This window comes from Protopterus annectens, chromosome 6.part0 (assembly GCF_019279795.1).
Source record: "Protopterus annectens isolate FY-2018-M chromosome 6.part0, PAN1.0, whole genome shotgun sequence".
In the NCBI taxonomy this organism is placed as follows: domain Eukaryota; kingdom Metazoa; phylum Chordata; order Ceratodontiformes; family Protopteridae; genus Protopterus; species Protopterus annectens.
Window position 1 is genome coordinate 484,454,824 of NC_056737.1, and position 24,300 is coordinate 484,479,123.

At 42.4% G+C, this 24,300-nt stretch overlaps 1 protein-coding gene across 1 annotated transcript in view; it reads left to right on the forward strand.

The window, feature by feature from the left end:
* CDAN1 (codanin 1) overlaps nt 1-24,300 on the forward strand; it is a gene marked incomplete in the record, with an annotated part of 1,645,523 nt that overhangs the window by 622,625 nt on the left and 998,598 nt on the right. Inside the window, 1 exon segment of the mRNA XM_044074210.1 lies at nt 5,958-6,163. Within this exon segment, the coding sequence (XP_043930145.1) occupies nt 5,958-6,163 (206 nt within the window).

The window sequence follows — 24,300 nt, forward strand, 5'->3', positions numbered from 1 at the left end:
TGGTAGTCCCAAGGGTCGTTCTTCAGACGTTTCTAGCCATAGCTCATAATAGTCCTTTTTCAGGCAATATGTACCCAAAGCATATAAAAAGGAAGCTGGTGTACAACTGCTGGCCATACATTAAAATATGCAAGAGGGTTACTGCAAGGTTTTGCGATCCATATTAAGTGTGTTTAGACTGGGGAATGAACAGCCTTAGAAAAGGAAAATGTATAAGAAGTAAAGTAGTTGTATTGGGGATGTGTCTAACTTAAACAATGTACATGCATTTGTTCTTAAGGTAAAACTTGCAGTTTTATTTTTTCCTTTTTCAGTGAAGTGTAGTATGCCTAACATCATACAACTCTGCTGCCATGGAAAAGTACCACAGTTTAAACCTTCTTGACTGTGTACTGTTGCAGAGCCTGCTAAGTAAATATTCTGGCTGAGTCATATGATCAGTTCCTTATTTGAACTCTGTTTTACTGACATTTACCCTTCCTTCTTGGACGTGTAAATTTCAAGTCAGGAAGGACATCATCTTGCATCCAAAAGCCATAGGAAATCCTGTTTGGGGACTTGAAATATTAGAACTCTCCTTTAATTCGAAAGGTTAATGGTTGTAGAAGACAACAGACTTTTAGGAGCTACTGCTTTGGCTCATGTGGGATATCATCAACAACAGTTTAAATTCTATTGTGCATACGGTCTCGGAAATCTCATTTTGAAATGAAAAAACATATGGGATGGTGCATTTTTAGTCCAAAACACATGAAGCTAACTTTGGGATCCTAAAAACAGAGGTGGCTAACTTCACAGCACCCATGCAAATGGAGAATAGTTGCATGACTGCAGAATCATACACCAATGCACTGTACGAACACGTACACAAATGCATGGATCTCGCCATACCCAATAGAACCAAGACACTCTCCTCCAAAAAAAAGAAGCCAATCTGGTGGCCCCCTGCCAAAAACAAAGTCTATAACAGGAGGAGGAAACTGATGCGGAATAAGGTGAAGTCCCAAGACTGGAAAAAACTCCCTTATCTGCCTCAACAAAAAGTTTAAATCCCTCATCAAATCCTCTAAAGCTAGGTATGAAAACAGAATTACAGCAGATAGTAAAGACAACCACAAGACCTTCTGTAGTTATGTAAAGAATCTCCACGGCAGTAAACTGATTTGCTCTGAGCTGCTGCACAATGGTACCTCCTATACCGAGCCAACAGATATTACGAGTATACTGGCCGACAGATTCATTGCCAAATTTGCCCCCCCCCCCCACAAGGACCAATCACAGTACCAGTAGATTGCCAGGCACCCAGTATTACTGCTGCACAGGTTAAAACAGCACTGTCCAAGGCCAAGAATACAGCTTCTATGGGACCTGACAATATCCCTGGTTGTGTTCTACATTAAATATGGAGTGAACTGGAACCTCACCTGTGTGCCATGTTCAATCACAGCCTCGCCTCAGGCTTTTAACCTGCCGAATGGCTCACTTCTTCAGTTATCCCTCTCCACAAAGGAGGAGCGACTACAGACTCTGGGAACTATCGCCCCATTAGCCTGATGAGTCTGATATGCAAAGCTATGGAACGCATCATCATGGACCTAATAAACAAGGATATAGGGATTCTCCAACTCTGCATCCCACACAGTTTGGTTTTGTGAAGGGTAGATCATGCCTGCTCAACTTGGTTAACGACTTTGAGTCAGTCACCAGCGCTGTGGATGAAGGCAAGGTGGTTCAAAAGCCTACCTTGATCTGGCCAAGGCTTTTGATACCCCTTCCCCACTCAGGAGTCCTAGAAAAACTCACTAAGCTTTGCATCAACCCCTATATCATTAGGTGGGTTGCAAACTGGCTCACAGATAGAACCCACAATGTGAAAGTAGCTGACTCCAAGTCAGACTGCAGATTAGTCATGAGTGGAGTCCCACAAGGTTCGGTCCTGGGTCCTCCCCGGTTTGGTATCTCCTTCTCAGAAGTCCAGGCCAACATGAAGGGACTCCGGCTGACAAAGTTCACAGATGATTGCAAGTTGGGAGCTATTATTAACTCCCCAAGTGATGTTGACATCTGACAAAATGGCCTTACTGTGACCAACAACTGGTGTCAGAACCATGGCCTTAAGCTCAATGCCCAAAAATGTGTCGTCATCCCCTTTGGGAAAAACCTGGTTCCCATGAATTAACACATTGATATTAGTCCACTGAACACAGAAGACGTTGTAAGAGATCTGGGAACACAGGTTGACAGCAACCTCTCTTTTGATCACCACATTGCCACTGTGGTCAGAAGATCATTACTAAGGGTTTTGCATCCAGGAAGAAAGAGGTCATTGTCTCCCTCTACTCTTCCCTCATTAGGCCAGTCATCGAGTGCAATGCCTCATTTGGCATGTACCTCACTAGACACCTGCAACAACTGGAGAGGCCACAAAACTACCTCACAAAGAGGATCATATGCCTTAAACACTTGTCCTATATGGACAGACTCAAAAAAAACTCCAACTATTCTCGGTCTCATATCGCCTACTTAGAGGCGATCTCTGCTTGACTTACAAAGCCATGTCTGACCCAGCTCTGTTAGAAATGCTGCATGTAAAGAAATCCCAGTCCCTCCGCACCACACGCTCCAGAGACCTCAACCTCATTACCACAATTAACAGAACATGCTGGAGGGACAGGTTCATAACCCAGAGACTGCCCATGCTATGGAACAGACTTTCCCATACATGTCAAGCAGAGCACCTCGCTGACCCTCTTCAAGAGAAATCTTTGAGTGGATGGGAAACAGAAAATTTACCCCAGGGATAACACCAGTGGCTCTACTCGACAGAGGCACTGGGGATTAAGGTCAGGTGGCACTATGTCAGGGTAAATCTATGGCTAGGCTTGTAAAGGCTCCAGGGCCATTAGCCTATTACATACCTATGAACCTATGTTGAGTTTTCTGACTTCTATCATTTTTAATTTATTTTCAATTTTCTATTGTACCTTTGAATGTATATTTACTTGGAAAAAAAATGCTTAACTTATTTCAAGTAAAGAACCTTACTCAACTCCGAATGTAAGTGGCTGATGGGTTTATTTATTAGTTAAACAGTTTATGCAGTTTACTTGTATAACAAACTGTGAGGTGTCTGCCCATGGAAATTGGTAGTATCGAGAAAGTGTTAGGTATTCAAATACCAGTTATGCAGATCCATTTACCAAAAGATAGTTGTGCTGAAAAATACTTTGAGAATTGGGCATCCCCCCTTCCAGTATTATGGGACTGTAGAATCAACATATGTAAGTTTGGGTGTATAGAGGTCCCTCCACTCCACCCCATGGCTGTATAGAGAGCTTGCTTCCTACAACAAGCTTTATTTGAAAGACTCTGAATGAAGAATACAGTGTAATGTTTTTGCTATAGGTGGAGTTGCAGTAAAATTATGTGAGGCTTCTCACCAGCCCTCTGCTTTCACACAGATGCTTCCATTTGTAAATTTAAAGGCTGGCTTATTTTAAGGGTAATGAATCAAGTGCATTCTTGTTTTATTGTCGTTGAGTAACTGGTGTTGGACATGCTGCACTTAAAGAAATCCCAGCCTCTCCGAACCACATGCTCCAGGGACCTAAACCTTGTCAACACAATAAGCAGAATATGGTGGAGGGATAGATTCCTGTCCCAGAGATTTCCCATACTCTGGAACAAACTATCCATTCATGTCAAGCAAAGCTCCTTATTGGCCCTCTTTAAGAAAAACCTTGATGACTGGATGAGAAATAGAAAATTAACCCCGGGGATCACTTCTGCGGCATTGCTTGACAGGGGCACAGGGAAATTTTCTTGGGTGGCGAAAGCCAGGGAACCTTTTTGGCTAGGCTTATGTAGGCCCCAAGGCCGATGGCCTATTACCTACCTATGAACCTATGGTTGGGATGGAGGGTGTTGGTGCAGAAGGGTTATCATATAATCCCCCCATTCTGAAAAGGGTTTGTGTATAGGCATGTGCAAAATAATTAAGTTTATTACTGTTGGAAAAGTTGCACTAAAATACACTTGGCTCAGTCTGAGATGTTTAAAATGCTGGGGAGTCAGTGGTTACAACTTTGATCCTTAGCTGGACAGAGTGGAACTTATTAGATGTGGTAGGGTTTGGCTGCTCCCCTAGGCAGCAGTGGGCATTTACTGTATATTTTAAAAGCTGATTGTTCCACCCCTTTTTTAAACAGGGGCCAGTGATGGGAGTCTGACCTCGTATTGCTAGTTTAGTTCCACATTTAAATATTGAACCCATAATCTTTCTTTCACAGCATCTTTAGATGATTTGTGCAGCAGCTATTGACTTCTTTGAATGCTTTTACAATACCCTACAAGTTGGATGGGATCTTCAGATGTAGGTTGATCTTTGGGGACTACTGCTGCTTAGCAGTATGTTTCCCTGAAGCTGACCACTGAGGATGACAAGCTTTGGATTCTGTCCCTCTTTTGATAAGGGTGGGCTTCCTTAAGCAGGATGCAAATGGTACATACATATCACAATATTATGTCTTGAATGAGCATCTCTATCCTAATCAGTATAACCATTTCATTCCCCTTAATTGACTTGTTTACATGGTCTAGAAGTTGTCTTGTTTTTGTTCATGAGAGATTTGCAGAGGAAGGTGATTTGTACAGAATTATGGGTAAAAGGGAAGAGGTTAGTAGCCTGTGACCTACTTATCCAAATCTAACATTATGGTAAGTGTACAACTAGGCTTTTATTTTTCTTTGCATTAGAAGTTACTTTATTTTAGAAATGGAATGTCTTTTTTTTTTCCAGAAAAAAATGTGATTACTTTTATGATTAGTTTTACTTCTTTTTTGTGTAGGCAAAGAAATCGCGGAGTGCCAGATTGATTTTGAAAAATTGGTTTGTCTAAAACTTATCTAAGCTTAGATCACCCCTTCAAAAAGATGTTGAAATTCTGTGAATTTTTAATACAGCTGTTTCCATATGTATATGTTTTTAATAGGATTAATACTTGGCAAGTGATAACAGGAACCCTAAGATACCTAGCCATATGCACGTTTAAGTAGTCACAAACATTCTTGACATCATTTACAAGTACTTAGTAAGGCTCACCTCCCAAATTGAGCTGGGCTGTATATGATAACACTGATGTAAATTTGTCTTCCCAGCCAGTCCTCAAAAAGTCTTAAAGGCATCAAACTAGTAGGAGTTGTAGTTAATATAACGTAGGAGGTTTATGAAGACCCCCCTCCACAATGGGAGACTGATATTATTAGCTCTGTCCCCTCACAAAATAGTAAAGGCGCTTTGTTTGAATTAAAGATTTGTTCATACAAGATTGAAGTGGCAGTCCCGATTGTGTTGCCTATTTATGGTATTGCATCTGTATATAATCTGAACTGTATGAAGCAATTTTACAATATTCCCTTTAACACTGTCATACAAGTTGTGCCATTTTCCCCATCTTTTTTACTGTGAGCCCTGTGTTTGAAACTATGCCAGTAAACTCCAGACTTAACATCAAAATGTGTGCAGTTGTGCTGTCAGCTATATACAGAGGAGTGAAGGAATCGTACACTGGGATGCCTGTTCACTCTGGCACATTTAACTGATGAATGCCTCAGTCCACCTTCTTACTATATATCTGATGGTCACTGAACTCACTCCACACATGTTTTAGCAATTGATTATCTGATAAACCTGAACAATGTCAACAGAGATAACAGAATCATTGGTTTTCAGATTCCATCACAGTGCTCCTCCACACCATAAACAAAAACTCTTTGAATATCCTCAAGATATCAGTAAGGAATATGGCCTTAATATCTAGAAAACTGTAGTCCATATGGCTGTGTTCTCATTCCAAGTATTGGGCTTCATCTTATTTAAACTGGAGTCTGACTTGCATGCTGCCAAAAAAAAAAACAATTCACATCCTTTTTTTTTTCTCTCTCTCTCTAAATTCTAGATGTGCAGAGGTCCACTAAATGCCAACAGTGGTGCTGATGCTGCAGACCAGGATGTTCTGAATATGTTGGGAACGGATAACTTGAGCCGCTTGAAGAGACTGCAAGAGAGGTTTACAACATCACAGAGCATCAGTGGGCCCTGCCCACCCCCCATGTTCCCAGGCTGTCAGGAGTTCTTCAGAGACTTTATAGTTATTGCTGGAAGGTTAGTGATATAACTTTTCTTTCAGTTCAGCAAAGTGATAGCTAACCTGAAAATGTGATGGATGAATCAAAGCAGATTAAGACTAGCATTAAATGAGGTGTCATGACATTAACAAGGTGGATTAATTTTTTTTCATGTGATGCCAAGCTTATTTACTGGAAGTGAAATAGCACGAACTTCATCATGCCACTGAATCTCTTTCACACGTATGCCTGTCAACTTGATGGATAGTCATCCAGGCAGCCTTGAAGAGACTTTTTTTCAACTTCATCTGAGTTTGATAAATATGCTTTGTTTCAGTGTCTTGGGTACTTGGCTTCTCCACTGCCTGATTAGGACTGCCCATATTTCAAGCTGGATCAACATGCCAGGTAACTACCCAAGGCGCTCAAGTGACTTGACTTCACACCCTGTATGGCATGATAGTTAATTTTTTTTTATTAATTAGTAAAACAGATTGTATAGCAGCTTTTGGACATGCAGTACTTTCACAGTATTGAACTCTGATATATACATGTATCCCTCTTCTTACTTGTCCATTTAGGTGAGTATGTGTCTTTGACCCTTTAAGCCACTTGTCACACCTTGTCTTAGCTAGGTGCGAGTCTTGTGGAAAATTGAGGTGCCCTCCTTTTGCTGGGTAAGACAACAGTGGCTACTCCCCCCCCCCCCTCAGCTTCTGTAGGATCCTAGCTGATTATCAATCACAACTTATCTCTGGTCACAGTTAAGGCTGTATATTTCTGAACCATGCATCTGGTATTTATAAAGTAGCTACAGGCAGTGAGACTGTGTTTGTAGTCTGCCATGTCATTGTGGATGTGAGAGGTGTGGATTAAGATGGAGTTTTGGAAGATAATTAAAATGGCAAATCAAGTTAAATGCAGAGGTGTATGCCCATATTTTGCAACACACAACCTGTTGTAGGAAATGAGCTACTCTCATCTTTTGTGATGGTTCTTAAGGACTCTACCGTCTGGTATACTACTCCCAAATGGGTTTGCACTATGCAGTTCACATCAGTAAAGAACAGGTAGAAACATAGATTTTCTTCTGACTTCTCTCTTTGAAACTTAGTGTTTGAATTTTTTCATACAGAAAAAAATATTTTCCTCTGGTTGTTCTTACTTTGGGTTTTTTATGTGAAATGTTTAAATTTTCATACCTTAAAATACCATGGAGCAGTGCAGGTGTTTGACATATTGCACTGCAGACACAGTCATGATACTATGCTTAAATAAAATGGCAACAGACGTATACTCCAGATGAAATTTGTGAATCATTGAAATATCTACTTCCTATTGATATGTTTCAGTTCAGCATGATTTGTACAGTGTAGTGTTAACTTTTTGATTTTTGCCTATAAAAATCTGTTGTCATTTATGTTAGTAATTTTTTAAACCCCATTGCCTGCCGCGCATCAACCTCCTCCATAACAATGATGCCAGTTCATGTCCCATTAGTGACATGAGAGTTTGCCTAGAGTGGCCATCATTTAGGCAGCTATCTAATATGGTCCAGCCTTTTACATGCTTGTCCTAACCCCATGCATGCACTTGGCAAAGCTCTAGTGGAGGGCATACAAATGGGCAGATAGTGGAGGCCATCCACCTTCTATGTTTCCTTCAAGCAGCATCATCCTGTATGGGTTTCTGTCTTCTCCAAAAAAGCTGTCTTTTGTGTTCTTAATCTGTCTCCATGTTATACATCTCAGTTTTATGCATTTCATATCAAGAACTGGATTTCTGAATATGCAACAAAGTCTAGAAGATTTAAGATCTTTGCCTGGAAATGTTTACATAGGTATTTTTATACCCCAAGTAGACTCTTAAAAAGTTTTCCTCAGGTGGATAGAAAATGCTGGAGGTGTGACAGGCAAGAAAGAGGTAGCTGGGAACATAGTTTTTGGAGGCGTGATGAGCTGGCAGACTTTTGGGATTTCCTGCGGACCACTCTGTCTGAGATGCTGGGTAGTCGGATTGGACTGACTGGGAAGTTGATTTGTTGAATTATGATACAGAATTGGAATTGCCTAGACATAGTGAAGCCTTGCTGAGTCTAATTATGGTAGCTGCCAAAAAAGCATATTACTAGAAAATGGAAATCAGTCTAGACCAGCTTTACTAGAAGTAGTGACTATAGTAACTGAGATGAAACAACTGGAATTGGGATCTTTAGAAAAGAGAAGGAGCAAACTACATAGAAAAAAATGGGAATTATGGGAACAGTATATGCAGATCATGAACGAGGTTTAAGTGGTGAGATTTGAATGAGCTATATAATACTTAACTGACTAGGTTTATAAGTGATTTGTAATGTTTAGAACTACAGTTGCTCAGTGGTGTCTGCAATTTTAAACTGTGTGCAACTAAAGTAATATAATGTATGTTTTTCATTTATATAAATGTAAGACTGCCTTTGTCATATGTGGAAATTTAATAAAGATGTTGGGAAAAAAAAAGAATTGCATTTCTGTTTCTGCAGATTTCTTGTCACTATTTTCTTTACACTGAAGTTTATTTTAAGGCATCAGTAATGCAGATGAAGTGGAGAAATGAGCATTTCAGCCTTCTGCCATTAACAGTTGAGCTTTTGAGAGACTTGAGTCCCTGAAGTTTTCCAGAATTCCAAATCTGCAAGATGTCAATCCTTGTAGCTTTTTCTTGACATGCTTTTTGCACTCTTTGGATAGTTCTGCCCATTTGTCTTTTGGAAGGTAAATAGTATGCACTTGGATATTCTGTACTAAAATTTGTACTTGTACACACCTTCTCAACTGCTGTTTTTGTAGACTACTGGTAGAGATAGCAGCATACTCTGTTTTGAAAATAGACTCCATTTACTAATTACAGTTATTTTTTTGTATTCATTACTTTATTTCAGTAATTTGGAATAATCTTTATATATGAGATGCATGTTTTTGAATTAAAACAAATTATTGCCCACTGTAATCGATGGATGATCTGATACTAGGTAAGGAAATCTCTTCTTTGGATTGTCATGGTATACATTGCATGTGGCACAGCTTTGTGCTGCTTGCTTTGTCCGAGTTGATATTTGTGGCCAGTGCAATCAGTTTTTCTTAATTTGTAGTTCCCTATTCTGAGATATGTTTGCTATCAAGCATATGACTTCTCATTTAACTGGGAACTACTTTACTGCTACTTATGAACATTAAATCACAAAAACTGCTTCTTTTCCTTGAAAGAAATATTAGGTGGATTTTTGTCCATTCAGCCTTTCATTTTAGCATCTTACAGTAACTGTATTTCTAAGTCAACATCAGTACATCTTAGAAATTTTGATTTTTCTTATGTTATTGTTAATGTCCTAATTATTTAGTGAATCTTTGTGCTTTTTTACTAGATATGCTATGATTGACATAACATGCTACATATGTAGCTCATTGCATGGTATATATTCACGTTTAGAGTAAATTTCTGCAGAATAAGTGACATGCTCTGTCATATTAAATGTGTCTTTAAACACTTTCTGAATATGCTTGCAGAAGTTTTTATTTAAATGGTAGTGTTTCTATAAATACCCACTGCATGTAAACATCAAACCATTAAGCAGAGTAATTCCCTAGGCTGTTTGGTATTACTTAAGCAGTAAAACCAGCCATCCTACATTAAGAAGGCCCTTCTGCACCCTTGTGGCAGAAGTGTGTAGCCCAGGACCTTTCTGAGTTGGGGATTGCTTGGAAAAGGCTCGTTTTTGGGCTTTCCTATTGGTTAATTTGTGTTAAACACAAGCAAAGTTGAACAGTTTTAAGTCCTGCATTTGTGCATAGTTGCGCATTCCACTGAGAGATTTAGTGCTGCTGTGTATGGATGCAATTGCTTAGAAACACAGTTTTCCTTTGATATCTGCTAGAGAACCATCCTTAGCACCACTGCCTCTTTGTGCACAGTGTAGTTGTGCATTGCTACCTAGCGAGCACCTCAGGTGTGCATTCTGAGGCATTGATGCATTCTTCCACTCTTAGCCCTACACAGAATAGCCACCTTTGTTAGTCTTACAAGCAAACCCTGGTTCATCTAGCCCATCCCCACTAATTACTACAGTACATACCTGCCATAAAGGACAGACAGTTTGCCGCCATTTCTCCAGCCAACCTGATTGACATGGGCATCCTAAGGCAATGTAGTAATTGCCTCGTGTACTGACAACCACTTGCTTCTAAAGCAAACGCAGCATGTGAGAAATGTAACTGTACCATGAAATTAGAGTCCGTCCTCTCTCATAACAATGTACAAGACATGCAACAGGTTGTCATCACACACAACTCCATTCTTGCACAAGATAAGGTCAAGACACACAAAGCCACACACATGGAGGTACTGAGAGCCTACCAAAAGACCAGAGACCTCCGAAGCACAAACAGCTTACACAAACTGGTACATGAGCAGAATTCACCACTACACATAACACATCAGTCTCTCAGCAATTAAGCCCCTAAGGCAAAAATACCTTAAAACCTAATGTTCTGGTCATAGGTGACTCAGTAGTGAGACAGACAGATTTCTCCTCACCAGGTTGAACAAGAAGATTACGGTCAGGTGCCAGGATCTATTAAGTCATGCATGCAGTCAAGTCGCTCAGCAATAAGTATTGTAATGACTCTGTCATAATACATGGTATGAATGACTTGAGACTTGCCTCTCTGGACTATATGAAGAGAGAGGGGTCTACTTCAAAGGATCAAAATTTCAGACCATCGAACCTCTGATCATCGAAGACCAGAGGTTCTGAAATATCGAACCTTACAAAAAAAAAAAAAGTACAAAACTTTTCACATTTTTGCAGGGGGGCAAGCCCCACTGCCCACCCCATGTGCCCCCCACTCCCCCTGCTATTTAAATATGCCAATTCTGAGATCGCACTACAGTGAAGAGAGCAGTAATGTTCCCGTTCCGCACTGTATGGCGATCTCCATTGACAAGGTTCAATATTTCAAAACTTCGATCGTCTGGTCTTCGCAGACCAATGATTTGATGTTTTGAAATTTCGATATTGTGAAGGGGAACCAAAGAGAGAGATGACCGAACTTTCAGATTGTGTCCCGGGCAGATATGTCCCTAGCTCTCAGCAGCATTCTACCTTCACCTAGGATGATACCACAATACAGAAAGTAAATGACTGATTGCAATAATTGGCTTAGCATCTGGTGTCATTGCAGGGGAATCCACTATCTATCTGTCTGAGAAGCCATGGTCTTGACCATGCTGCTTTGCCAGAGATGGCATTCACCTGTCTCCTCAAGGCTTTCGGATACTGGTAAAGATGCTTGCTTCCCCCGTAGTGCCATTTTTAGGTAATGTCCAAACAAAACTTCTGACATAAAGAAATCCACTAAAGACAAACTCAGGGTCATGCTGCTTAATGCTAGGAGCTTAAACAGTAAACTGCACACATTGGAAGATACTGATGTTTGTGCAGTCACTGAGACTTGGTTCAAGGCAGCTGGGATTACCCCAGCAAAACAAGGCTACAATGTATTTTACACATTCCCACACCCAAAACTAGCGTGAAAGAACCTGAGGTGGAGGTGTATCCATCTTCATTAAATCCAAGTAGCGTGAAAGAACCTGAGGTGGAGGTGTATCCAACTCATTCCCTCCAGTACAGCTCATTTGATTGTGCACCTTTAACTCCTAGTGGGCATGGCTTGAGTCTTTAAAAAATTAAGTTATCACCTTACAATTCTAACAAATACTCATTGACATAGGTCAAATATCAATACAGTTGTGTTTGCCATCATGTATGCTTTAAGATAAAATATTCTGATACCTCGTATAGGGCATGGTTTTGGAATTATTAATGCAAATATGAACAAGCAATATTTGACGCCTAGAGGAGCAGTAGGAGGTAACTGCAGATGCACCTGGAGGCGTCACTCGGATGTAATGAGTTAAATCCAAATACACCTCGAGACTAGTGAAACAGTATGAATCTCTTGAGCTATTCCAGGTCTAATTAACTATAGGTAAAATATCCCTCCACATCATCACTACCTACAGGTGCCCTACCATGAACTGGGTGAATCACACTGCCTACCTGGACTTGCTAGAGTTGCTGAGTATACAGCAAAACACCTTGGTCATGGGAGATTTCGGCTATCCTTCCATCGATTGGGAGACGTACTTGAGCACAAACACGATCGCTGCAAGGTTCCTGGAATTTAATTCAAATGCCGTGGAACAGTTCGTCTGCACCCCAACAAGGGGCTTAAATGTCCTGGACCTAGTACTCACCAACATGGGGAGAGGGTCACTGCACTACACCCTGTGTCTTGCCCTCCCTGGTAAGATCAGAGCATAAATCTGTCTCACTTGAAGTAAAGATCAAACCTGACATCCCCACAGGAGTAAAAGAACTGAAAAATTTCTTCAAAGTAAATTATTGCCTACTAAGTGATGGTATAAAACGTTTCATTGTCCCTGCTAACATAGCTAACAACGACTGCTATGCAGAGGAATACACAAATACCCTATGCAACCACTTAAACAAATGCATTGACTTGGCTGTACCCAATAGGACCAAAACCAGGTCTTCCTGAAAAAACAAGCCACCCTGGTGGGCTATAAGTATAAATAAGCTGTACAACAAAAGAAATAAACTGATATCTAAGAACAGGAGGGAATTTACTTAACAGAGGAAGAATATCCTCCACAGCTTGAACAAGCAAATCAAATATCTTATGTCCTCTAAGGCAAGCTATGAGTCTAAATTAGAATCCCTAGCTAAAGACAGTCATAAGGCATTCTTTACCCATGTCCAAAACCTAAAAGGGAATCCCCAGTTGTGTGCCAAACTTGTAGCAAATGGTACCATTCATGCTGAACCTGAGGAAATTGCCAATCTGCTAGCTGACAGAGTTAGCAGTAACTTCACCCCTCTGTCCCCACCAGACATATCCCAAAGCATTCTTGACACCAGTCCTCTGAGTATCTCCAAATAACAGGTCATACAAATACTCTCCAAGGTCAGAACCACGGCCTCTGTGTGACTATTTTAACATCCCAGGCTGCTTACTAAAAAATCTAAAACAAGACCTAGCTGAACCACTCTGCACTCTTTAACTATAGCCTAAGAAGTGGCTTTGTCCCGGTGGAGTGGAGAGCAGCAACAGTAATTTCCTTGCACACTACAAGTCCATCAACTGACCCTGGGAATTATCGACCCATACCAGGCTTATCTGCAAGGCCATGGAAAGAATCATGGACCTTATCCACAAGGACATAGGCGACCTTCAAACCCTTGTTCCAACCCAGTTTGGTTTCATCATGGGTAGATTTTGCTTATTAAACCTAGTGCACGACTTTGAGAATGTGACCAAAGCCCTGGATGATGGCAAAACAGTACACACAGCCTATTTTGATTTAGCCAAGGCCTTTGACACAATCCCCCATTCAGGTATCGTAGAGAAACTCTCCCAGCTGGGGATTATCCCATACATTACTAGATGGGTAGCAAACTGGCTCACCAACAGAACACACACTGTCAAAGTTGGAGTCCACCTTCACAAGTTGACCAGTTACAAGTGGGGGTAACACAAGGGTCTGTGCTGAGCCCTCTACTGTTTGGAATCTATTTCTCTGAAGTCCAAGTGAAGGTAGATGGCCTGTGGCTTACCAAGTTTGCAGATGATTATAAACTGGGTGCAATCATAGAGTCCCCCAATGTTAACATATTACAGAAAGGGCTGATGCAGACAAATGATTAGTGTCAAACTAACTGACTAAAACTTGCCTCATTATCCTCTTTGGTAAAGTAGTAGCTAATGGTTATATAGATAACACCTCTAAGCTCAAACCCAGTGGTGCGAGACTTTGGAACACAGGCTGATAGCAATCTAAACTTCGATAACCATGTGTCCGTGGTGGTAAGAAAAGCATTCTACATTGCGCATCTCATAAATAAGGGCATTGCATCCAAGACCCAGGGATGTATAGCGCCACTGTATTCGACCCTTATCAGACCACTAATTGAATACAATGCTGCCTTCTGTATATACTTCACCAGACAGCTGCAGCAACTGGAGAGAATCCAGGGCTTCCAAAACATGACATGCATAGAAAGAATGAAAGCCCTGTCACTGTACTCTATCATAGAGGCTGCTGAGAGGCGACCTGTGCCTGGCCTACACAGCAGTCTCAGACGCTGCCCTAATGGAAATGCACATCTGGAAATCAAATAGGACAAGAATAACTTGCTCCATGGATCTCAACCTAGCCTGTGACAGTAACAGAACATGCTGGAGAGAAAGATACATCTCCCAGTGATTGACACTCTTCTGGAATAAGCTCCCACTCCCATGTGAAGCAGAGCTCCTCAATGACCGTATTCAGGTACAACCTTGACAACTGGATGAGTGATCATAAATTCACCCCAGAGGTAGTACCTATGTCCCTCGTGGACAGGGGCAGTCAGTGCTGATCACATAATTGCTGTTCTAACAATAACCATCTATGGTCAATAAGGGTACTCTGGTTATTGCTAGGCTTGTAAAGGCCCTAAGGCCATTAGGCTGGTAACCTCCTATGATAGCTTTATACGAGCCTCTGAACCTATTTTTTTTCTGTGTGAGCATACCTTTTTAGCACATTCCTAAAGGATCTTTAACCCATAGGTAACTTTTCTGTACTCCTGTAATATCAGTTTTTCACCATACTGACTGGCATTTACTTGCAGCACAGTTGTCTTATTCACTTCATACTATTTTTAACATTTCTGCACTTGTAACTTTGAGCACTTAAACACTCTATTTACACTTAATTTCTCAGGCTGCTACAGAAAACTTTCTTAGAGCCATAGTAATCTTGAACATATTAGGTACACACTTTTCAGGGTACTGCATCATTTTTAAAATTCTGTTTATTGCTTGCTTGCATTCTGGCTTTGGAATTTGCACAGTTACTTAGACTACTGTGGTGGCGGTGCTGCGGTAGTGTTGTCGCCTTACAGTAAGACATTGTCTTGTTCGATTCTCAGCTAGAGCGTCTTCTGTGTGGAGACGTGCGTGAATGGGCGTACCTTCGTTGAAGGTTGTGCGTCAGGGCCGGCAACTCTGTACGTAAAAATCTATTGCCAATCATTAGCGGACCGGAGTTCCGCTGTGGCGACGCCTAACCGGGAAAAGCCAAAAGACACAACAACTTAAGACTTTTTCTATATCATTTTTCAGACTCTCTGGTGTTAGAATGTGACTTGTGTATGTATTGAGACTGGACACTCTTAAATAGCACTCACTTTAGTGGCATCATGCATTCATTTGTTCACCAGCTGTATCAGTCTTGTGTTTTTAGTTGTGTCTGCGTGTAGCAGTAGGTCATCATTTATGTTTGCAACACTTTCTTAACCTTCAGTTAATGCTGCACTAGTGCTTCACAATGTCTTTTGACGCAGGTGAAATACCAAATGAAAATTTAAGGATTCTGTACCTTCTGTTGGTGTATTTAAAATACACAACTTGAAAATTACATTTTATCTAAAAGAATCCTTGGTTTGCCTCTGGTATTGAAAAAGAAGGTACAGTGCGGCATTACTGAGACCACATATTCAGCTTTAAGCTGTTGGTAATGCTCTCTTAATGACTTTGAATTGAATTTGAAATGAATTCTCCCATTCATATGGCTCCATTTGTTTGTTTTTGTTATACACTGGACCTCCCCAATAGCTCCACTACCTTCACCCAACAGGCCCATTCATTCATTCCGAAAGATGAGAACCAGGCACTCCTGGCCTAGGTTAGAGTTCCTCTTTTTTTTTTTTTTTAGTTTTTTTTTGCCCAGAGTGCTTTACTTTCCATTTTGTTCCTGTTCCCATTGGGAGAGTCGGGTAGTACAAAGTGACCCAGCTAACCAGTGTGGTGGGGTGGCCTACCCTTCCTCTTGGATGCACCCCTCTCCCTTGTAGCAGCAGTCTAAACTTTGATTCAATGTTTCCACTTCCAGCATCAAGGAATGTGTCCCCTGCATGATGGTTTGGCTTACTTACATGCCCACAGACAGTGCATGCTAATTAGGCTCCTTATGCATGGATGAGACACTAGTGCTCCTACCAGGTGTCACCCAAGTGGAGAACCAGAACCACCTTCCTCTCTCCAGAAATAGGCAAACCAAATAAGGTCACCTATTCCTGTCTTTACATTCCCATTGTTACAAGCAACAGCAGCTACTTGTTGAACTCTGGTCGCCTCCGATGTAGTCAGAGCTTTATCCCAGTATGCCATAGAGCTAACTGATGTTCTTCATGTTTCACTGTTGCAGTCATTACATTTGGGTTATCTGCTTGCATGTAACCCTCAGTTGGCCTGATTAACAAAGTCTTGGGTCCTGTGTCTGTTGCAGTCCCTTCTTCCATGACGTCAGGTCGTCAGGGGTATAAAGCATGCAGCCGACGCCATTACATCAGTCTTTCTTGCCGTGCGGTGCCCGAAGCAGAAGCAGAGTTCGCAAGTGCCGGTTGGCCGACTCCTGAAATTTTCGTTTTCGATTTTCAAAACTAAAGTCTTCAATTAAAGCTAAGTACCCCGTTGGGGAAACGTTTTCTTGCTCCTTACCCCGTTGGGGAAACGTTTTCTTGCTCCTTACCGATGTCAGTAAAAGTTAATAATTGCATTACTTGTGGAAAGCAAATACCTCATAAAGATTTTCATTCATACTGTATTCCTTGCCTAGGCCCTAACCACGACATACCTTGCTGTCGGTTTTGTGCTTTATTTAATCAGCGCACTATCCATTGTCTGTATATATTCACTTCTAAATATTTCGGTTCTCTGTTTAATTATCTAGAAATGTCAGTTAGCCATCCGACTACCGGGATTCCGAAAAAAAAAACACAAAGATAAAGACAGAGACAGGCCGGCGAGGTCCAAAACTGCCGACGACGCTTCTCCTAAGCCAGTCGCCAGTTCGCCGATACTCGGTGAGGCGCTTTTGTAGCCCCTGATACCTGTTACTTCTGATTCCAAGGCCTCTACTGAGACCCATTCGGAGTCCGGTATGCCACGAGATGCTTCAAGTATGGAACACACGGATGTCTCTACCTTGGATGGGTCCGGAGCCGCTGTGCAGGTACCGGCTTCTGAAGGTTTATTCAGGCCTACGGACTTGCATATTAAACCGCCTCCTTCTTTACTTAGGCCTAAATCTCGTTCCATGCCTAAAAAAACGATGACCAGGACGCATGCTCAGGCCTCTATGCCTAAAAAACAAATAAGAATGGCTGAAGATCTAATAACTCTAATCAGGGGTAGCCAACCCCCCCCCGCCCTTAAGAGGCCTAGGACTGAAGTTGATTGAGTCTTCTGATCAGGATTCTGTTTTTTCTGATTCTTCTGATGATCTGGATTTGCCCTTATGTACATATGAAGATTCTGATGCAGAGGACTCAATTCCCTCTGCTTCCCTTCCTGAGGATTTTTATTTTGGGGAAACCTTACAATACTCTAAGGGAGCATTTCCACTGAGAAAGCCAGGATTTTTCTGATTTAAAAAAGAGGCTTAGGGATTTCCTTCTCCTACCTCAGCATAGGCCTTCAGCTATTCCTCCTGTACTAGACATTGTTGATGCTTTTTCAGAATCCAGTTTGGCCCCTGATTCCCTGCCTCCTGCTCCCAGAAAACCTGACAGATACTACAGGGTCCCTGAGTACCACAAGTTCCTTTTTAAAAATCCTATTGCAGATCCAGAGACTATTTCACAGGGGCCCAAAGGCATTAAGGCTTCTACTGCTAAAAATCCTACCCCTTCTGAGACTCCAGGGCACTGTATAGATTGGGTAAGAAGGTTTACACTTCTGCAACCTTGGCCATTATGGCTTTAAACTGCCAGTTTCATATGTTAAAGTATCAGCAACATGCTATTGGACTGCTTAAACAGAAAATTATGTTGATTCCTGACTGTGTGGAAAATAAAGAATTACAGGATTTAATGCATTCTGCTGAACAAGTTGGAAAATGTACTTTGCAATGTGGTTTTGATTCATTAGAGTCCTCTTGCAGGGCTACTGTTACTGGGTCTGTGCTCAGAAGGCATACTTGGCGTAAGGAACAATCTTTGCCTGATCATGTTAAATTGTTGGATGCTCCTTTAAATCAGGACCACCTGTTTGGCAACAAGGCTGAGGAAGTTCTTAAGAAGATGGAAGATAAAGCTAAATCTATGCAAACTGTTAAAGATTTTTTACAAGTTCAGCCTCCTAGATTTAGTAGGCACTGGCCCTCTAAGAATTTGTCCTTTCCAGCCCCTTCCAGGTCTTCTCAAGCCAAAGCCAGACACAGCAAAAACCCCAGGTTTCAGTCCCAGGGGACACACAGGACTAAGCAGTGGGGGGCCTCCACTTTCAAATCTGGGAATAATAAGACTCCCCCAATGGTAAACTGTCTCAATGACTTCCTTTTAAAATTTTTAAGCACTTATCAACTGACTGCCCCTTTGGGGGGAAAGATTGCTCTTCATGCAAAGAATTGGGAACTCATTACCCAGGGCAAATGGGTTGTAAATATAGTGTCCCAGGGATACAGATTTCACTTCCACACATTGCCAACACCAAGCAGGTGGCCGGACCTACCCCCAAATCAGTGGCAAGAGGCCCAAAAACAAGTACTTTCTCTCTCAAGCATGGGGGCTATTCAACTGGTGCCAGAAGAGGAAAAGGGACAAGGTTTCTACTCGCGACTTTTCTTGGTACCCAGAAAAGACCATTCATGGCGTCCTATCCTGGACCTGTCTACTCTAAACACTTTTTTGGAGATTCCAAAATTCAAGATGCTGACTCTTCAATTACTTTCTGTACTAGGCAAAGATACCTGGTTGGCAACACTTGATTTAAAAGAAGCATACCTGCACATCCCAATCAGGGAATCTTGCAGAAGATACCTATGCTTCAAAGCAGGCTACACGCACTATCAGTTCTCTGCACTGCCCTTTGGCTTATCTACTGTGCTCAGGTTATTCACAAAGTGCCTAGCTCCAGTCATTGCATTTTGCAGGTAAAGAAATATTCAAATATACCCATACCTGGGTGTTTGTCTAATTCAGGCAGAAAGCCAAGGCATACTTTTGAATCATCTGGCCTTCGTACAAAGGGTTCTAACTTGTCTGGGATACACCATAAACGAAAAGAAATCACACCTGGTACCCTGTCAGCAAATTATATTCCTGGGAGAAAGCTTGAATACAACTTCCCAGATGACTTACCTCACGCCAGAGAAACAAATTCATTTGACAACCTACTTCAAACAAGTGGTCACAAAAACCCTGCTATCTGCAAGACACATACTGCAAGCCTAGGGGTTCATGGCCTCCTGCATGCTTCTGATTCCATATGCAAGACTGCATCTAAAAAGCCTATGGTGTCAACGTTCTCAACACCTAGAAACAATGATACCTATCATACCTTACCTACGCCTAGAGTTCCTTTGGTGGGCAGAGGCCTGCCACCTGAATAAGGGACTACCTTTCACACCACCCCCTGCTGCCCAAACCCTAACAGACGAATCAGACTATGCATGGGGGACTCACCTGGCAGGGAAGTGCATTCAGGGAAAATGGAACCCAAGTCAAATGCACCTGCATGTCAATCAAAAAGAAATGTTAGCTGTACAGAATGCTCTGACAGCCTTCAAGGACCACATTCTTCCAGAACAACTAATGGTAAAGACGGACAACACCACTGTTATGTAGTACATAAATAAGCAGGGGGGTACACATTCTTACCCTCTCTGCAGACTAGACATTGCATTTTGGAACACAGCCTTGAGCTGCTAAGTGCACCTACAAGCTCAATTCCTGCCAGGACAATTAAATACACTGGCAGATGGACTAAGCAGGAACCTCATGGACCCACACGAGTGGAAACTGGAATCAAGGATTTTCAACATGTTGACAAACAAATGGCGGAGCCCAGATATAGACCTATTTGCTTCTCCCCAGAACTACCAATTGGACAAATATTGCACAAGGACTCCCCACAAACAAGCCTGCAAAGTGGATACTCTGTCCTTCAGCAGGAAAAACCTATCAGTCTATGCCTTCCCCCCTCTGCCTCTGCTCTCCAAAGTACTACTAAAAATCAAACTGGACAGACCAAGGATGATTTTGATTGCTCCAGACTGCCCGCGCCAACACTGGTACCCCCTCTTGCACAATGTGTTACGGTTATCTCCATGGCACCTGCCTTAGACTCCTTCCCTGCTGTCTCAGCAAGAGAACCAGATTCTGCACCCTCAGCTTCTAACACTGAACCTTGCAGCCTGGCTAATTACTTAATCTCTCCTTTACCATCCCTCAGCAAACCTGTGATGGATATCATTTTAGAGGCAAGGAGGCCTAGTATTAGAAAATCTTATGCTGAAAAATGGAAAAGATTCTGTGCCTGGAACCACTCTCAAGGGTTGAGCACAGCAGCACCCAATTTACCTCAGATTTTACGATACTTAACTGAGATGCTTCACAAGGGCCTGTCATTTTCCTCCATTAAAATCCACGCCTCAGCCATTTCAGCTCATTATAACACAGAACCTCTCCCTTCTTCTGTCATCCACTGCTCAAGCAGTTGCTCAAAGGGGCCAAAAATTTGAGACCACCCAGGAGAGCTCTAACTCCAGCCTGGGACCTTAACTTTGTCTTGGAGAAACTCACTCTACCTCCTTTTGAGCCAGCTGCTACTGCAGACTTAAAATGTCTTTCTTGGAAAACAGCTTTCCTTTTAGCAATCATTTCAGCTAGATGGGTATCTGAATTACAGGCCCTTATGGCAGTGGAGCCTTTCGTCATCTTTCACGTGGACAGAGTGTCCCTCAGATCCAATCCATCCTTCATGCCCAAGGTGTGGTATCCAGTGTGGCTCTTAATCAGTCCATTCATTTGCCAACCTTCTTTCCCAAACCACAGAATATAGGGGAATGGATACTGCATTCCTTAGATGTGCACAGACAACTTAGATTCTACTTGGACAGGACTAAACCTCAATGGAAATCTGAACAACTGCTGGTGGAATTTGCTGCAGAGGCAGATGTGAAGGCTATTTCAAAGCAAACCATTTCTAAATGGATAAGCCATTGCATTCATTTCTGCTATAAGCACCATGGAAAACCTATCCCCCAGGGGATCAGACCTCACTCCACCAGGGCTGCACCTACCTCTACAGCCTTTCTCAGAGGTGTCCCTACCAGGGACATCCTAGAAGCTGCTACCTGGAGTTCTGTACATACTTTCACCAAGCATTATAATTTGCCAATTTTCTCTAAATCCAGAGCTGGCTTTGCCACTGCAGTCTTGCTGGGCGTTATAGCTGGCCCTAATGCTATCAAAATTCCTCCTCCCAACCATAGCTTTGGGAATCTACCCAAATGTAATGACTGCAACAGTGACATACCAAGAACATGGTACAGATGTTCTTCGTGTTTCACTGTTGCAGTCATAACTGTAGGGTGTTCCTGCCGGCAGGCAGCCCGAGGTCGGCCAGAATTCCAAAGTCTGGGTCCGGCGTCGGCTGTACCAGCAAGTACCCTGACGTCGGAACGCAGAGGTATAAAGCCGACAGCCGGCGCCATCTTCTCCAGTCTTTCTTGCCATGCGGTGGAAAGCAGCTCGCAAGTCGTTGGTTGGCGCATTCAAGACAACGTGCTTTGATTGATGTCGGTCCGAAGTTTTTACTTCTCTTCTCAAGCTAAGTACCCCATTGGGGAATCTTTTTCTTGCTCCTCCGATGTCAGAAAAAGTTAATAATTGTATATCGTGTGGAAAACAAATACCTCATAAAGATTTCCACTCTTACTGTCTACCTTGCTTAGGCCCTGACCACGACGTTTCTTGCTGTCGGTTTTGTGCCAGATTTAATTCTCGCACTATCAAGCGTAGGTACGATTGGGCTTTGAATTATTTCAGTAGACGTTTCAATTACAGGATGTCGTCGGATACTTTACCGACAACCGGAATTCAAAAGAAACGCAAGGACAAGGATAGGCCTCCGAGGTCCACACAGAATACTTTGCAGATGGAGCCAGCTTCGGGTTCGGCGGTAGTCAGTGAGGTGCTTCTGCAGCCCCTGTCGTCCGCCACTTCGGAACCGATGGCCGACACGGACTCCCATGGGGAGCCATCTAGGCCTAGTATTTTATCTGCTGCAGGACCTTCGGACGTTGCTCCTTCAGATGGGTCCGGAACCGCTGTGCAGGTACCGGCTTCTGAGGGAGTTTTCAGGTCTTCTAATATCACTATTTCTACAAAAGCAAAGGCAAAGTCAAAGACTCCTGTTAAATCAAGGGTTTCTTCTCAAGCTGCTTCGGATACAGCTCCTAAGTCCCAGAAGCAATTACTACGGATGGCTGAGGATTTGCTTACAATGATTAGGGGTTCTCACCCTCCTCCTGAAAAAAGGCCTAGACAGGATTTACCTTATGATTCCTCTGATCAGGCTTCTGTGTCTTCGGTCTCTTCCTCTGAACAGGATTACTCTTTTCCTCCTTATGAGGATTTTGATGCAGAGGACTCTATTCCCTCTGCTTCTCCCACTGAAGATTTCTCTTTTGGGGAAACCTTACATGAGATGAGAGAGCATTTTCATTGGGAAGGTCAGGATTACTCTGCTTCCAGGAAGAGACTTGGGGAATTTCTCCTTCTTCCTCAACACAGGCCTTTGGCTATTCCTCCTGTACTTGATATTGTGGATGATGCTTTCTCTGAAGCTAACCTGAATCCTGATTCCTTGCCGCCTGCTCCTTCTAAGCCTGATAGATTTTACAGAGTCCCTGATTCCCGTCAATTCTTATTTAAGAACCCTTCTGCAGATCCTGAAACTATTTCTTAGGGTTCCAAGGCTGCTAAGGCCGCTTCATCTAAAAATCCTATTCCCTCTGAAAAGGATTCTCGTGCCTTGGACAGGTGGGCAAAAAGGTTTATACTTCTGCTACTCTTTCTATTAGAGCTTTAAATTGCCAGTTTCACATGTTCAAGTATCACCAATTTCTTTTGTCTGTTTTAAAGCAAAGGCTTTCTACCTTTCCTGCATGTGCAGAGGACAAGGAATTACAGGATGTATTGCATGCCACTGAACAAGTTAGCAAACATAGTTTACATTGTGGTTTTGATGCTTTGGAAGCTTCTTGCAGGGCCGCAGCCTCTGGTACTGTTATCAGGAGACATGCTTGGCTTCGTGAGCAGAATTTACCTGAGCAGGTTAAGGCTAAACTGTTAGATGCCCCTGTTCAGCATGATGTTTTATTTGGATCCAAGGCTGAGGAGGTTATTAAAAAGATGGAAGAAAAAGCAAAATGTATGCAGACTGTGAAAGATTTCTTACAGCCTCCTAGATTTTCTAGAAATTGGCCTTCCAAAAATTGGTCCTTTCCCACGTCTGACAAACCTCAAAGGGGAAGATATAGACGCTCCAGAGGCCAAGCTCAGGCACAGGCCTCTTACAGATCCAGACAGTGGACTGCTTCATCACCTAGAAGGGGTGAAGACAGATCTCAATCACAAAGGAAGCAGACCCAATGACTCCCTCTGCTGGGCTACAGGTCCTCTTTGCCTGGAAGCCCCTCTCGGAGGAAAACTTTCTCTTTTCTACCAAAATTGGACTCAGATTACCCAGGACAAATGGGTTTTGGACGTGATTTTAAGAGGTTACAAATTCCACTTTCATACTCTGCCAAGGTCTATCGGTTGGCCAGATCTGCCAAAACATCAGTGGTTAGAGGCCTTAAATCAAGTGGACGCCTTATTGGCCATGAGAGCCATAGAGCCTGTTCCACTTTCAGAGATGGGAAAAGGTTTTTACTCAAGACTGTTCCTGATTCCAAGAAAGCAAAATTCATGGAGACCGATTCTGGACCTTTCGGTATTAAACACCTTTCTGGAAATTCCAAAATTCAAGATGCTTACTTTACAACAACTTCTTCCTATGCTCTCCCAGGATGCCTGGATGGTGACATTGGACTTAAAAGAAGCCTATCTGCACATTCCCATCAGGCAGGAACGCAGGAAGTTCCTCAGGTTCAAGGCAGGTTCGAGGCGCTTTCAATTCTCTGTACTGCCCTTTGGTTTATCTACTGCGCCCAGAGTCTTTACCAAGTGCCTGGCTCCAGTAGTAGCTTATTGCAGACTCCAAGGGATTCAAATTTACC